The sequence below is a fragment of the Gadus macrocephalus genome, chromosome 13, assembly GCF_031168955.1.
Source record: "Gadus macrocephalus chromosome 13, ASM3116895v1".
Classification (NCBI taxonomy): Eukaryota; Metazoa; Chordata; class Actinopteri; order Gadiformes; family Gadidae; genus Gadus; species Gadus macrocephalus.
Window position 1 is genome coordinate 18,189,519 of NC_082394.1, and position 16,578 is coordinate 18,206,096.

At 43.2% G+C, this 16,578-nt stretch overlaps 1 protein-coding gene across 2 annotated transcripts; it reads left to right on the plus strand.

Moving 5' to 3' along the window:
• The first annotated feature begins 321 nt into the window (after positions 1 to 321).
• Positions 322 to 15,064, plus strand: gxylt2 (glucoside xylosyltransferase 2). 2 transcript variants are annotated; one of them, XM_060068582.1, is made up of 7 exons: positions 322 to 759; positions 4,899 to 5,094; positions 7,152 to 7,283; positions 9,250 to 9,501; positions 11,881 to 12,004; positions 12,846 to 13,018; positions 13,734 to 15,064. In XM_060068582.1, the coding sequence occupies exons 1-7, from the start codon at positions 485 to 487 to the stop codon at positions 13,908 to 13,910; spliced, it is 1,329 nt and encodes a 442-aa protein (XP_059924565.1). In that variant the 5' UTR covers positions 322 to 484; the 3' UTR covers positions 13,911 to 15,064. The 2 variants fall into 2 exon arrangements, with proteins under 2 accessions (XP_059924565.1, XP_059924563.1); XM_060068580.1 differs by having other exon boundaries at positions 323 to 759; positions 4,896 to 5,094.
• The last annotated feature ends 1,514 nt before the right edge of the window (positions 15,065 to 16,578 follow it).

Sequence of the window (16,578 nt, forward strand, 5' to 3'; positions counted from 1 at the left end):
CCATAGACACACTATCCTAAATGGATAAAGAGTATAGAGAGTATACATCCCATACTATTAGAATCGTTGCTATTATGTACATATGCACACCTGTTGCAGAATTTCCTGTATGCACGCAAAGCTTTCGCATACATTAACGTGTTAATGTGAGTTTGCGTAAAAATAAAGAATGATATAAAAACGTTAAAAAAGTCACTTGTAACGTCTCAGTATCTCTAAAAATGTGTCAAATATATTTTCCTCTATTTAAATACAGCGCAGAAAAGCACGGCGCGTCTATCATAAGACTTACGGGGAAGTGAGCAAGCCACTCCTCCGCTTGAAATGTTTCATGGTTGCGCTAAATCCATCTTTACTCAATGTCGTCTGCAGCTAATGCAGTCGAGGAGCGCTATTAAAATGTCAACTCGTTTAGTTTTTCGCGAATTGTAGCCATGAGAGGAGATTTTTTTTCCTCGTTTAACTTTCTGACCTCGGTCTCACAATGCGAATTCATTGCAAACTATTTGTAATCGCTGTGTGTTTGGGAGTTTTTCTACTTTTGTACTTTTTCGGTGGGAATTCTGCAGACGAACAGCTCTTGAAAGAAGTTAAAGAGGACAACCCTTCTCCATCTGCCCCATCGGAAGTTGTACATAAGGTAGCATCAAAGTTCACATACAGAAAACACCATGAACTTAATGTTGCTGCAGGAGAGGCACCCAAGGAGCGAAAGAATGGAAACAGTATCAACAGAGTGGCAAACGTTAATACAAAGAGGTGAGGATTTTATCGCATCCTCATTTGCAGTGCTGATAGATGATGTCCATGCTGTTACCATTTTGAACAGATAAGTATGGCAATCATTCCATAGTTAACCTTCTGTGCTGCGGTTCTTTGTAGTCGAAACTAATGCAAAAGGACTGGGCAATTGCTTCTGCAATTTCTTCAACGGGGCAATTCTCTGCCATTGATAGCATAGCATGTGTAGCGTATTTAATGCTCAAGGGCACTGGGAAGCCACTGATAGGGCTGTCAAGGGAACAGCTGCTGATTTAAAAACAACTTGCAAATAAACATGGCTTCAACCACCCCTCCCTTCATGGTCAGGGTGAGCTCATTCCTGATTTCATCAAGTTCTTGGCTGCATTTCCCCTCTGCTTAGGAGGACTGCAAACTATCACATCAAAGCCAGTTCTCCACGGACAGCCAAATAGATTGGTTTATATCAAGTAGGCTACATCTCTTGTGGATGGTGAAGACATGGGGTCACCTTAAAATACACAAAAACTATTGTAGCAATATAAATAATAATAATGATGATGATTAGGAAGAATGGATCTACTCATAAAGAAAAAGGAATTGACAATGCATCCACTCGTTCATATTTATGATTGATTTATTACCTTACTGTTAATTCATTTAGGCCTGCATGATGATGTGTTTGTGTGTGAATGACAAGCTTTGCATTGGTTTGTGGATGACAATAAGGGATGGGAACGGCAAAGACTACACTCATGGCAGTCACACCACATCAAAGTCCTGTCAGCCATGCGGACAATGGGACTTGGCTATTCCTGTGTTATACTACATGTCCACCTTTTTCTAGTTCCATCTCTCCTCCTTGGCGCCTCTTTGTTTCCCTCTGGGCTGAATGCCACGATAATGTAACGGCACAAAGTGTGTTCTGGGGGGAAGGGAGGACGGTTCTATTCCGAAAGCCTCTTTCTTGGATGTTGTGGAGACTGGTGGAGCAGATAAAACGCCATCCAGCCATTCAGGCCTCAGTGTCTTCTCACACAAGCAAGTGTGCGCGCCAATGATAAGGGAGATGGGGTGAGAGGGTCAACGGTGACCACGGAAAACACGTAACGGTCTTTGGCACAGCATACGCAACAGGGAGAAGTGCTGTGATTAGGGAAAACACAGCCCTCACAACTCTACCTAACCTCCTCTAGTTAAAATACAATTAAACTGGAGTGGAAATCTAATCCCTGTTTTTGTTTTTGTTTTTCCTGCAAGAATTTTGAGTCTTATAGCTGGTGTCAAAAAAACAAAAGATGGTTACTAGTAATGCAGCTGTTACGACTGGTTTTTAAAGCAACAGACATTTTTTACCAGACATTGCTTGATGCGAAGCCATCAAGGAAGAGAAGACATTAATACCATCACAGAATACATCTGAATGCTTATTTCTTTTTGACCCGAGGAATTTACACTAGGTTTGTATAAATCTGAGCAGTAGACTGATTTCCTGCTCAGCACAACTAACACCAAACCACGTTGCGTAAAACCCCCGTGGTGGCTCTATCATTTCCTCTGGACACATGACACTATTTCCTGTGCCTGTGGCCAAAAATACAAGGGTAAGCTTCAGCCACTGTCCCCCAAAATAACTTTTGTTTTAAAGTAAATTTGTTGTAGTGTAATAATGACACACCACAGGGACACCCTGTCTGCAAAGGCACAATGGGTGGGGTGGTCACCAAGCCCCCTAATGAACTTCTGCTTTTGTTTTTATGAATCCCTTTTACTATTTAGAAACTTTTATCCAAAGCCACTCGCGTTGAATTCCGATACATGTCATTGATTAGCAGCTAGGTTAGGCTTCTTGCTCTAGCATCACTGTGGGGAATTAGGGGGTGGGGAAAATCGAACCCTGTACCTTTTTGGAAGGGAGCCACTACACTATCCTGTCCCCTTAACTATCCTATCAATCCATATTCATTGCAAGTCATCATAATCAGTGGTGAGAGCGGCGTCAATTATGAAAGGCTTCAAGGTAACGACTCACTCTATTAGCGTAACATTAGGCACTTAAACAAATGTTCCCCTGTAGGACTCGATGCCATAACTCCCTGACGGGGACTGTCTTATCGATGTAGCCGGAGTCACTTAATTGGCCCTCGCGCGATGGCAGTTATATCTGTACATGGTAAGATAGGCTAGGGCAGGGAGTGGGGGGAGTTGTGATGACAACAAACGATACCGGGCTGCCATGGAACAAGAAATATTTGTAAAGAATGAAATATATTCCATAGTCTTGAATATTTTAGCATTAGCATGGCCGGTTGCTTGTTTTTCAATGAAGAAATTTGCATTTTCTCATAATTAATTAATTGTTACATTGTTTGAAACATGAAGGTCGAGGCCTGTATTACGAAGGATTTAATTAGTTTATCAACATATGCCTGAATATATTTTTTATATTGTAATTATACAGTGTATTCATTTTAATTGAGCTTTTCCTTTAACACCAGCCACACCCAGAACCATGGGTGAATCATAGCATCAATGACTCCCCTTTATGCCTTATCAGAAGCACTTTGGAGGGACAGGTGGATGCTGGATCAGGTTCTAATCTCGCTTGCTACACCCAGGGAGGGTAAGGGGGAGGGCATGGAGGTAGCAAGGTCAGGGTAAAGGTTTAAATGCCCCCTGTGTTCTGTCGTCTCCTGGAATAGTGTCCTCTGTGTAATGGAGCCTCCCCCCCCCCCTGCCAAATATCACCAGTCGAAGCTGATATATTATAGGCATTAAAGTTAAACGTTTGGTACAATCTCTCTCCGGAGAGGGCAAGCATACTCAAAGGGTCTTTTAAATCAAGTTAATCTTCAAAACCCCCCTTTCCCACTCCCGCTTTTTCCAGCTCTCTTAAGACCGAGGAACGATCCGAACGATTCAACAGGATATTAGATCGGAATGATGTAAAGCCCGTTCTGTATCCCCCTTTTGAAAAAAAATAAATGTGGAAAATAAATGATATTATCTTTGGTGCCAGGATGCTGACCGTTACCAGATGAGGCAGAGTTTCGCAACGCACAGCCACATCTGCCCAGCACATGGCGCGCTTAGTAGCCAATAGAAACACAACGTTCCGTTGCATGTTACCAATTGAAAGAAGAGGATGCCTCTCGGCGCAAGCGGGAGACGAAGGGAGGGGGACTGTGAGTGTGTGTGTGTGTGTGTGTGTGTGTGGGGGGGGGGTGACGGGGCGGAGGGGGAGGGTGGCAGTTGGCGACCTTGAATGGGCCTTGGGTTTTGTACTGCAGTTCTGGGCACCTTCTCATTCATCCTAATCAGTGTCTCATTACCGTCCCCCAGCCGTGCAGAACACCACGCGGTGCATCTGGGAGACGCCCCAGGGGCCACCTGTCCAACTTTACCCTCCCCTTCTTCTTCTTTGTTCTCTATCTTTCTGTCTTTTGTTCGTATGAGTGGACATTTTTTATTCGCTTTTTGCCCGGGGAATGTGTTGATCCGGTCTTGTTCTTTAAATATCTGTTCATGAACTAATGGTTTTGTTCCTTTTTTTGGGGGATCTTTACATCTATTTATAATTACGTCAGCCATATGGGTCCATCGCCAATGGTAGTGTTTATTTGAAGTAATGTACACAAAGGACTAGCTAATTGTGTTCCAATGAGCTGCCCTCCATGGTGGTGACTCAGTGCTTTGTGCTGCTGCCCAATATCTGTCAAATGAACTAGTTTTGTTTCTTAAAAGCTTCATTTTGAACTGTCTCCTTTTGGGAGAACAAGGCCTTGAAGCCTGTGGGTAATGCAGCAAAGAGTTTTGTGAGTGAGGGGGGTGGGGGAAGGCTGTTTGGGGAACATTACAGGCAGAGAGTGGGGTCTTTGTAGGAATTACTTGGGGGGGGTGCGTCACATATGTTTGTCAAGACTGTGGTGATGTGCCACGTCTGGAATGCCTCAGAGGCAGCCCGTCCTCACGTTTCAGCTGCTTAGCCCTCATAAACCCATTAAGGAGCTGTCAGTACCGCGGCACGTTCCGCAAGAGACGGGGCCCTTCTTCAAAGGCGACCCCGTCGACGATGGCTGATTGACAGTTTGAAGCAAGATGTGCTCATCAGCTCTGAGAGATTCTATTGTCGTTCATCAATCTTTTTTCTTCAGTAGACTAAAGACGAATGGCGGGCGGCCGGGGTCGCGGCGGGCCCCTGCGGAGGAGGTCATGCACCTGGCAGTGGTGGCCTGTGGGAACCGGCTCGAGGAGACCCTCATCATGGTCAAATCGGCTCTGCTTTTCAGCGTCAAGAAGATCAAGTTCCACATCTTCGCGGAGGATCCCCTGGCTGCCCACTTTGAGAAAGGGGTGAGTACCTCGCCGAGGGTCATGCTGAGACGCCAGGACTTGTTTACATATTCTGGAAGTGTTTTATCCGTCTTAAAAGGGGCTGGCGGGGGGTTGAGTTGTCTGGCAGAGAAACACTGTGTCCAGTCTCATCAATCAGCAGATGTGAATCCCAGCAGCTTGATGTCATCCACCACCGCGACCCCACAGGGGGTGTGCGGCGAGATGCTTCCGAGCCCAGGAAGTCTCTCGGCAGGGCTCTGAGCTGGAACACGTTAAACTGTCCTACCTGCTACCAATCCGTCCTCCCCTGCTGGGCAACGAACAACATCAAGATCACAGGGGATTCGCTTGCGCTTGTCTCGAGTCACTCTTCATGCCGTTCAGGCGTTTGAACCTTTTTTTATCAGGAGCGTAAGGCAGCACGTTCTGTTCGCTTCCTTCCTCGGGAGTCACCTTCACAGCAGCACTCGCCGCATGTTTTTTTAATGGCTGATTATATTGTTAGCAGTCTGGCTTTTAAGGCTGGTTCATCGCAACGTGATTCTTTAAATGTGTGTTTACTATGTGTGTGCTTGTGGAGAGCTCTTCATAGACCGAGAAAATCAGGATGAGAGGGAAATGGTCCTGTTGATCTATTAATGGCTAGCCTTTTACCTCTGTTTAATCATAATGTGAATCTTTTAAAAACTAAAAGTCTGTGCATTTGTGTGTGCCAGCCTATGCACTGTTGGTTGTAGTTTTCACAGGAACACTAGAGACGAGTACTTTGCAAGAGAAATCCAAGTGGAAGGGTAATTTCCAGTCAACACCCTGGTGTGTGTGTGTGTGTGTGTGTGTGTGTGTGTGTGTGTGTGTGTGTGTGTGTGTGTGTGTGTGTGTGTGTGTGTGTGTGTGTGTGTGTGTGTGTGTGTGTGTGTGTGTGTGTGTGTGTGTGTGTGTGTGTGGAGGGGTTATGTAAACACAGCTGCAAAAGGGGCTCTTTGATATTCCTGAAAAGCGTGTCAGTGACCAAACTTGCCAATTCCATCCACCAAACCTGAACCAGCAGTAGGCCTTTCACACATGAACTCTGGATGAACTCTGGAGAAGATGGTCCGGAGATTATCAGGAATTGCCCTTTCACACATGCAACAAGATAAGCCTCATCAAACGTATTGGAGGTACTCGTATATACTTTAGGCTAGGGCTGGCTTCTGGGTAGAGCGTGAAGGAGGCAGGACATGAAAGTATGCATTGGAAGACGCAGTGTTTTTTATCTACAACACATCTACGTCCTAAACCATCAAATGTCTTTGGTTCCTTGTATCTATCTTTCGATTTCTGCGTTGGCCCTTACAGAGGGAAGTTAACAAAACCCTTGGGTTGTCCAGAGACTTTTGGTGCATCTGTGAAAGGCATATAGGTCTTCGTGGCCATATAGTTAATCGGGAAAACAACAATGAACTAATAGGGTAGGGGTTGGGCATGCTGCTCAGGGATGACTTTTAGTCAACCCTGTTTATGCAATGCTAAAACTTTGTCTGTCTGAAGTTTGGCCTTCAGAGGTTGTTGTAGTAACAGATGCAATGTATTATGTTGTGAAGTATACCTTTGCCCAAAAAAAAACATCAGTATATCTATAGAGCAGTTTTAACACATTCTGATTGCGCCCCTTTTATTGGTAACATCATTGAAATTACTTTAGATCATCATTGCCTACAGAAATGCCCAGGTTATTTTAAGTTATGAGCTGGTTGATATTATACACGTTGTGACTTCAAAATGTAATTCATTCTATGGACGAGGATTAAAGTATTTATATTTTAACTTGTGAAAAATATCTACTAAGATTCTAAATAGATAGTAGTTTGATCTTTTATTTGACAAGTTTCAAAATTGCATTTAATTTGACATTCTTTCCCAAAATGAATGCATGTAGACGTGCATTGAACAATTGATGACCATTTCAGAACGACCGTTATGTTTGGGACACAGCTGGACCATAGATTGAACCTTTTGAACCTGTGATTCCACAGGTCTGTCTGAGCCCACCAGCCTACAAGCTTTCCCCATCTGACAATACTTGTGTTTTTCAGCTGGGCCAGTGGCCTAGGTCCATCGCAGCCAAGTTCCAGCACCAGATCTACCCAATCACCTTCTCCGTTGGCAACCAAGAAGAGTGGAAGAAGCTGTTCAAGCCCTGTGCTGCTCAAAGGCTCTTTCTACCGGTAAGGCAGACCCACTGACACACATCCAGCCTTCTTCAACGAGCGGCCATCTTAGCTCTTAACGCTAGCTGGGTAGGGGCAAACTGAATGCGGAAAGAAAGTCCACATAGACCGGTTACTGCCGGCATTCAGCACCATGATTGTTTGAACAGCCAATTCATTGAAGTTATGTCCTTTTTCAAATTGATAATTGAATGTCTATATTGGAACAAATAAGCAGGCTACGGTGACAAATAATGTTATTTGATTAAGGATGGGCCTCGCTGGAGCCATTGATTTCTTGTCTTTTTTTTTCCTGCTTTCTGAACCCGCTAAGTCACCATGTAATTGACTTCCTGAAGACATCACTAATCAATTCACATTTTTCCGTTGATTCAAGGAAAATTCACACATACTGCTGCGGTATGCACATCACACACACTGAGTGTTTCGTTACGTTTAATCAAAGATTTTGAATGTACCTTGTTGTTGTTCTAATCTGAAGAAAAGACTTCATTCATCAACCACTGTCAATTCAATTAACGTTTGCTTGGTCTTTCATATTTACTACTCCACGTCTGCGTGCTCTACCTGCGATGCATGATATACAGGCTGCTCATTGTTTTCATTCACTTCAGCTTTATGTGACTTTTAAGTTAAGAGGCTATACTTAAAGTAAACGATATGATCAACTAATTTGATACTACACTGTGGTTACACTGCACTTGCTTTTTGATCATCCCAAATAATAGTGCAAAATGATCCCAACTGGCATACATACGTCATCATCACATCATAATACATCATCGCCAAGTGTCCGCTGCTTAGCAGAACAACACAGAGAACACAACTGGCACTTTACGGAATTTGTTGCTTATTTGGAGCCGTTCTACTCTCTCACTGAGCGTTTTATAGACTGCCAAATATGACGTTTTATGCACGCCTTTTTCGCGCCACGGTCCACGCATTTACACTCCCCGAGGTAAATTGCCTGCTTGAGCGACAACCCAAATTTACCCGCCCGGACCCTGCACACATTGGCGGATTATTGGGTTTCATTCTGTTTTAAATGCGACGGCTCCGCGGCTCCAGGTGTGTGGGGGTGCTTGGGTAGAGGTGTTGCTGCGCTTTCTCCACAGAGACAACACAGCATATGATCATGAGCAGTTCTAACTGGAGAGAAAGTGAGATCCGCGAGTTGCTGATCATGTGAGAGAAGGTGATGCAGTCGTATCAAACAAGACGTTGTAAGATGGTGCGATCTATGAGAGAGACGCAGAGGAACTGTCCTTACTAGTTTTTTGTCGGGATAAAAAACAAGTGGTCAGCAAAATAAAGAATATGTTGCAGTCTTTGTACTTTTGTTGTATTAAAATAGTTGATTGCGTTTGTAGCCTACACTCAGACGTGAACTTATTGTGGCATGCGGGTGTCTTCATTCATAAAAATTAAAAACATTGGGGGGTATGCAAATTATTCTAAAGAAGTCCAGACTCCGTGCATAACCCCGCCTTCTCCAGTGAACCAAGAACGGGGGATTTCTGATCAAACACTCAACTTCGCTATCGCACCAACGTGAACACACTCGTGAACCGCTTGCCGCCATGATTATTGTTTAATGGGAAAGGGTCGCATGGACCATACGTCATCCAGCTCAGGTTGCGTATCCGTGCGTGTGCGCGTGTCGGCTCATTAGCATCTGTACCGTGGCCTGAGCACACCTCTCCGAAGTATGCTCAGGCCACGGAATTGAACTGTACTTGAGTACGGTTGGCGTGCTCACATCAGCCAAACGATCTAGACTTTAGGGCCGCACTAGGTGTCAAACGGACTAACGGTACAGATGGCCTAGTGTGAGTGCGCCCTTAGACTCTGCTTTGATTGGACTCGGTCTTGACTCCGGCTTGACAAGCCCTGGTCTTGGACTCGACAAAAGTGGTCTTGACTACAGCTCTGGCCCTAACCTCTGGACTTCTCTGCCCCCTAGGTAATCCTCAAGGAGGTGGACTCACTGCTCTATGTGGACACAGACGTGCTGTTCCTCAGACCCATGGACGACATCTGGGCCTTCCTGAAGGAGTTCAACAGCACCCAGCTGGCGGCCATGGCCCCTGAGCACGAGGTGCCCAAGATAGGCTGGTACAGCCGCTTTGCACGCCACCCGTTCTATGGCGTCACAGGGGTCAACTCTGGGGTCATGCTGATGAACCTCACCAGGATCCGCAGCACAATGTTCAAAGTAAGTACTCCTTCCGTTCAGTCAGCTTTTCACACACATCTGTTGTTTGTCTCAGATGTGTTAGTGTGTTAATGTCCCCACCTGCTCGTGCTTACTGAAAGTCTCTTAAGATAAAAAGGCTTGCTGAATTGCTAAATAGTCCATCGTAATGGTAATAGTCAAACACACTATTATTAAAACATTGGTGAAGCTAAAGTAGTTGAGTTGAGATGTTCTAAAAAAATATATGTATCAGTTTATTAAAAGCCATCTTAAAATACACACTAATTATAATTTAAGCTAAAGCAAACGGTTTATTTTTGTCCCTCAAGGCTAGCCATAGATGTTTTATTTTGAGTTTAAGCTTGGCTTGTTTAAGCTTGGCTTGGAGCCTGACTCTTTTCAAAGGGACTGAGAAGAGAACTCTCAGCAGCCTTTGATTGAGGCGGTGTGATTGCCATGCCACGCTTACATCCCAGCGCAGAGGAGGTATTGGCGGCTTGCCATTACCTCAGGCAGTAAACTGCAACTTGGGAGCAGAAATGGAAACTCTCACTCACTCTCACTCTCTTATATTCTCTTATACAAACCCCCGGGTGTCAAAAGTAAAGCAGCTCTGGAGGGAAAGGAAGGAATGGATGGATAGAGGTATAGAGAGAAGTGGTTGGATAGGGAGAGAGAGGGTTCTGGAAGGGTAGAGAAAGAGGGACAAGGGTAGAGAGAGACAGAGGACAACAGAGAGCCGAGAGAAAGGAGGAGAGAATAGGCTCTGTGCACAACTCTAGAAGCGAACTTCCGGTGTCGCCGGGTGTCGGCATACTAGTTTCCGGTCTACTTCCCGTATCAGTTACCACGGCAACTATAAATAGTAAAAAGATGGAAAACCCAACCAAACAACGGAAATTTAATGTTAGAAGACTTCACAAGATTCAACGGAATGAAGGCGGATCAAACCAACACTGCTGTGTACCGTTGTGCTCAGCTTCCAGCCGGTAACACGGGCTGGTGTGTGGGAGCGAAGAGAGAGACCGGCGAGTCCCGAGCCTTGCTCCGACCCCGAAGAGCCTGAGCTACCCGTTCCGATGGTCTTAGACCATGAGTACAGTGTGTGTTGACCGTGAGCACTACAGTGCTATACAAAAGACATTTGTGGAGTTTGAGGCAATGTGAAGCTGGTGTGTTTGTGTCTGTGTGCGGCTCGCGTGCCTGCACTGTGTTGGGGCCGCGGTGGGCGCTCTCGGCTGGAGCTTTCTGCGTGTTGTGGTGGCTGACGAGGAAAGTGCGCTTGTGTGTACATTTGTGCTGTTTTTTTAATTATACATGTTTGTATTAATTATTTGATTAAACATATGACCTCAGCTAAATCCCCCCACGGACACTGTTATAAAAGAAACAGGCGTATAACGGTTGGTTTATAACGGTTGGTTTATCGCTAGCTTTAACATACACTCAAGCTGTGAGGCTTCTCTGATTTCATCATGGACCTGTGGCACAATGCTCTGATAATCACCTCCGATGTTCCCTTATCTTTGCTAGACACTAAAAAATGGACACACGTTGGTACAGTTAGTACAACAACGGACAGTTAAGTGTTTTAAATACAGAAAAAAAATGTTGTCGCTAACAAATGTTCACTAAAAAGCCGGTAGTCTGTCACCTACCCTCAAAGTTACGCAAATAACTCGAAATATAGAGCTTAAATCCTTTTTCCCGCTTGCTTGTAGGGGCAAGGGAACTAGCACCAACAATGCGGTGAACATCGTTAACATTTATTGTCGGTAGGTCTTGGAGACATCTAGAAAAGCCAGACATGTTCACGCTATGGACTGGGTCAGTAAGTAGACCGGAAACTAGAATGCCGACACCGTCAGTTGACTTCCGGGTTGTAGTGCACAGAGCCTATTAAAGGCACCCAGTGCAACTTTATGTAAACATTCAATGAAAAATAAACATTCAATTTCTAGTCTTTTTTACACGTAGTAAGTTTCAATAACTCCATACCATTACATATCGACATTCAAGGAGCAAAGATGAGACGTCGTTGTGCGGTGAGAACTGATAGAAAATCGTAAACAACAACAATCGCCGGTGGGGAGAAGCCATTTTTCCATTGACTGGAAGCCTGCTTTATTTATTGTAGGTTACAAAAAATAAAGAAAATGGCGGCATTGTTGTTGTTATCGATTTTGTATCAGTTCTCACCACACAACGACGTCTCATCTTTGCTGCTTAAATGTCGGTATGTAATGGTATGGAGTTATTGAAACTTACTACGTGTAAAAAAGACTAGAAATTGAATGTTTATTTTTAAGCCTCGAAAGTTGCACTGGGTGCCTTTAAGAGTGATCCTTGTTGGCATTCCCAACTAGGGTTCATAAAGTACCTTGTGTCTTATTTCAGAATAGCATGATCCCTGATGGCCTCTCCTGGGAGGACCTCCTTCACCCTCTCTACCAGAAGTACAAGAACCACATCACCTGGGGAGATCAGGATCTCCTCAACATCATCTTCCACTACAACCCAGGTGGGCGGCTGTTTGCAGCTTGTTGCTGTGGAAGACTCCCTCGATAGCTGTCTGTCTGTCCGCCTCCCTCTTTCTTGCCCTTTTTTTCCATCTCTTTCTGCCTTCCCTTACCTACCTCCTGCCCTCTTGCCCTATATCTCGCTCTTTCAAACTCTTGCGATCCCTCTTTTTCACACACACACACACACGCACGCACGCACGCGCGCGCGTGTGGGTTTCATAACCAGTTATGGTGCTATAACTGGTTATGAAACGTTTTGCAAAAACAGTAAACGACATATTGGAATACTAATCAATGCCTACACATCGATTCCAGGGACTTATTGCCCACCTACTTTCAATGTCTTAATGTATTTCAGGGTAGAACATTGATAAATTTCAGTAGTCAGTACATTCCTCTTTTCTGAGTCAATGTTTTTGGTTAAAATAGAGGTGGGGATAGTGCTGCCTCCAAACTCTTTGGTCATGTGTGACGATTTGTAGTCCAGCTCTGTTTTAATTCTTAATATATTTATTGCATACATAACATTATCGTTGTTATTACTGTCATTATTATTATTACTATTGTTACTGTTATTATCGTCGCCTCCAATGTATGATTGTTACTTGTTTTACTGACATTAGTTTTGCTTTGTTTTTTGATTTTTTAGCACTTTGGTCAACTGTTGTCGTTTTTTAATGTGCTTTACAAATAAATGTACATTTACATTTACATTTACACATTTATGTAATGTATCGACTAAATCTTCTTGGGACTTAATTTGTATGTGATGATGGGTGATGTTTAAACATCTCTCTCTCACTCTCATTCTGTTACTCTATCCCTCACTCTCTTTCTTAGAGTGTCTCTTCACCTTCCCCTGCCTCTGGAACTACAGGCCAGACCACTGCATGTACGGGAGCAACTGTAAGGAGGCTGAGGAGGAGGGGGTCTCCATTCTGCATGGCAACCGCGGAGTGTACCACGACGACAAACAGCCAGCCTTCAAAGTGATTTACGACGCAATACGGGATGTAAGTGAGACAAGGCATAGTTGTTTGGATTTTCAGGAACAATGAGTCCCCGTGAACGGGAGAAACGGGACGGATAATGGAAAACATTTGGTAAAATATTGCATTCACAAAAAACATAACATGTTATTTTTGGTGGACAATAGGATGCTGTCTGTGAGTACATCCACACTGACCATGGGTGGTGCAAGATGTGAAAAAGAACACTGCATTCCCTTTTGTAAAAACAATAATATTTGTGTATTCTACTACTAAAGACATCCTAAAGAGTATAAAACCACTGAATAGTTTGCACAGAACATGGAAACGTTTACCAAATGTATTTCACCATTCCCAAACCATGCCAAACACTAGAGTTATCCTTGAGTAACCCAACACGGCATATTGTTTTTATTATTCTGTTTGTCTTTCATCTCCGGGTTTCATTTCCCCCGCATATTTAATATTTTGGCTTGGAATTATAATGTTGGGTTCATTTCCTGGCAGTGGTCAACGCTACTTCTACTTCCCTGAGATTAAGCTTCTTAAGGACGAGTGCAGTAGTCATTTCTGAATTAACCCATCCGTCTTCCTTCTGTTGCCAATAACATTTGATTATTTTTGCCACATCAAGGAAACCCCAGCTTCTGCACCACAACTCAACTAACATCCACGGCTGTGTTTCATTATTTATTTACTCTCTCTCTCACCCTCTACGTCCTGCTCTTCCTTTCTACAGTTTCCATTGGAGGACAACCTCTTCCAGTCTCTGTTCTACCCCATCCAGACCAAGTTTCTGGACACGGTCAACACCCTGTGTGGTCGCATACCGCAGGTGTTCCTCAAGCAGGTGGAGAAGACCATGAGGAAAGTGTACGAGCTGAAAGTGGTCCGCCATGTGCGACCGCATCACTGACCGACTGTGATGGAGCCACCCGCTACCCATGGAGAGAGCGGCCCCATCCCGCCTGGCATTTAACTTACACTCTCTACATTTCTTACACCGTAAAGGACCATATCTTTCCTGGGGATTTTAACGCCAGAAGTTCTCAGAAAAAGGGAGAGTCTCAGGCATTTGACCTCTGAATAACTCTCTCTTGTGTTCTCGCTGTGTATTGGGCCCAATTCCTGACACTCATTTTTAAATGGCTATGTAAGCCTCAGGACTGCTTCTTGTCGTTGAGTGGGTTATTACTCCTATGGTAAACAGACATGCACACAGTGCTGGTCAGTGGTGCAGTCGAATGGGAGTTGCCTTATTGAATGATAATATTGTGCACAGTGACAAAAATATGTGAAGACGTGAAGACAAATGCCAGCCTGATTTAATAAAGGCAGTACGAAATGTATGTCGTCTACATTTTAAACTCAAGTGGAAGTTAGATATAAATGTTTCTTATTTGAATGCAGATTAAAGTATTTGCCTTTTTTTGGTGCGTTTTGTTTAGTTTTTTACTCATTTTATTTCATTGAGCATTGGTGACCGAGCAAGGTTAACAGAGATTTGATACGATTTTCTACTTCAAGTAAGTACACGTCTCCTTTTCTTTTTTAAATATGTGAATTTTTCTCCAAACTTGTTTTTTGTGTGAATCTGGTCTGAAATCTCCAACTGCCGCTGACAGTATTACAATCGAAGAGGAAAACATGGTGTTATAATGTTACACACCAAAAAATGCACTTTCACATCAACATCTTGATGAAGAACTACAATTAAGGACTTTTGGATGAGCTTTTAGTCAATATTTATGATAATTCTACACCGACAAATGTACAATAGAAATATGACTATGAATAATAAGAAAGTGCTCTCATAAAATAAGTGAACATACAAAAGACTATGTGCCATGTTAATTATTATTCCATTTCCATTTTATGTTTATTATACACACTGCATGTCCATGCTACGATACCTTTGTTAATCGCAACAGAGTTTGTTGTTGAGAATATGTCTAAATTGACCAAAATGATGTGTTCTGGTCTATGTCTACTTCCCAAATTATTCAAAATGAGGAATGGAGAATTTAAGTGCATTCAATTATATTGTTTTAAAATAAAAGATTAACTTAATTTGTAGATTGGTGTGGTCATGTTTTTTTATAACAAAGGATTGTCCAGTTATAGCCCAAATTCATGGTATTGTCGGTTTTTTTGTGCAGTGTAACAGTGTAAATCGGCATAACACAAGCATGATTGTTAGTCTAATCATATGAATGCTTCGATAAGCGCCCTTGGGGATAGGTATACATAACAATTTAACTGCAATTAAATTTAGCACAACTTAGTGAAAACGGATCAAAACATCCTTCACTAATCATTTTTTCCATCATCACCGTTTCAAGTATGATCCGTTGTTGGCTAAATTCCGATTGCACTAAATTCAGATTTAAATTGCCATGAAAATGCAATGGATTGTCCGACAATCCCCTTAAGGAATTTAAAGTCCACCCCTGTGGGTGTAATATGATATCTGAATGCATTTTAACTAGATGGATACCATTTTGTAGAATAGTTGTCGAGGGATTTGGTGAAACGCGTAGAGCATAGAGCCCTGGGGCAGCTTGCTGCTCTGCCACTCCATGATAGTATGTCTGGAATGGCTTTTTAATATGCTGCCTTTTAAAAATCCAGTAAAGGACTGACCCCCTACACATGTCATTTTTAAAGCACTTAACTAAACATAATACTTGTGATTAGTATTTTTAACCACTAACTAGAGCTAAGTGCCGAGCATGATCATACATAGGCCAATGTTTGTGCTGCAAAATTCCCGCTATTTGCCCTTTTCATTTACTGCTTAACTGGAGTTTGTATTAAGAATTGTGGGCCTTGTTTGAACCCTTTAACCATATCCCAGATTGAATTGTTGAGACCAACCAAATGCCCTAAATAGGTCAGAAGTTCAGCTATTTGGGAGGAGAGGCATAGGATGCAGATGGGTTTCAAGTGTGAAATTAAGGACATTTCTGAGGAAATGGGAGAGAGACCAAGAAGGAGAGAGAATAACTTGGGTTATAAAGCAAGAGGATAACCACAAGGGGACTTAAGCTTAATTTCATTTGAATTCATCCATTTTGGTTTATTTTTGGAAAGGGGTAGGAAATGTCCATTATGTGGGTAATTGTCCTGAGACAGGATGAGTCAGGATGGCCTTTATGGAATGGAAGATGCAACTATTTATATGTAGTCATTTAGCGGACCCATTGTTATCCAAAGTGACTTATGGAAGTAACAGGTAAGGGTAAAGCATCTTGCTCATGGACACCTATACAGGTAGACTATGGACCTTGGGAACTGAATACAGTACTGTTCTGTTGGAACTGTCAGCCACCTTCCTCTAAAACCTGTAATTAATTATCCACCTGTGTGTCCCCTGTTGACAATATTGAGTAGTTTGGGAAGAAGACCACAATGTACATGACTACAACTACAATGAATGCCGATGACAACAAACGTGTTTGGGGCTGAGTCAAGTAAGATAACATCTTTGGGAAACAAGGCATTGTAGTGACGGAAGTCCATATCATCAGAGGATAAGTTATGCAAACGTTTAAAGATCCAACACAGAGGGCAGCAACAGGATG

What these genes read in the sequence shown, in the direction of transcription:
- gxylt2 (XM_060068580.1), top strand. Translation starts at nt 485, where the DNA reads ATGCGAATTCATTGCAAACTATTTGTAATCGCTGTGTGTTTGGGAGTT. An exon ending in CTGCCCACTTTGAGAAAGGG is followed by an intron (nt 5,095 to 7,151) that starts GTGAGTACCTCG and finishes TGTGTTTTTCAG; the next exon opens with CTGGGCCAGTGGCCTAGGTC. An exon ending in TCCGCAGCACAATGTTCAAA is followed by an intron (nt 9,502 to 11,880) that starts GTAAGTACTCCT and finishes GTCTTATTTCAG; the next exon opens with AATAGCATGATCCCTGATGG.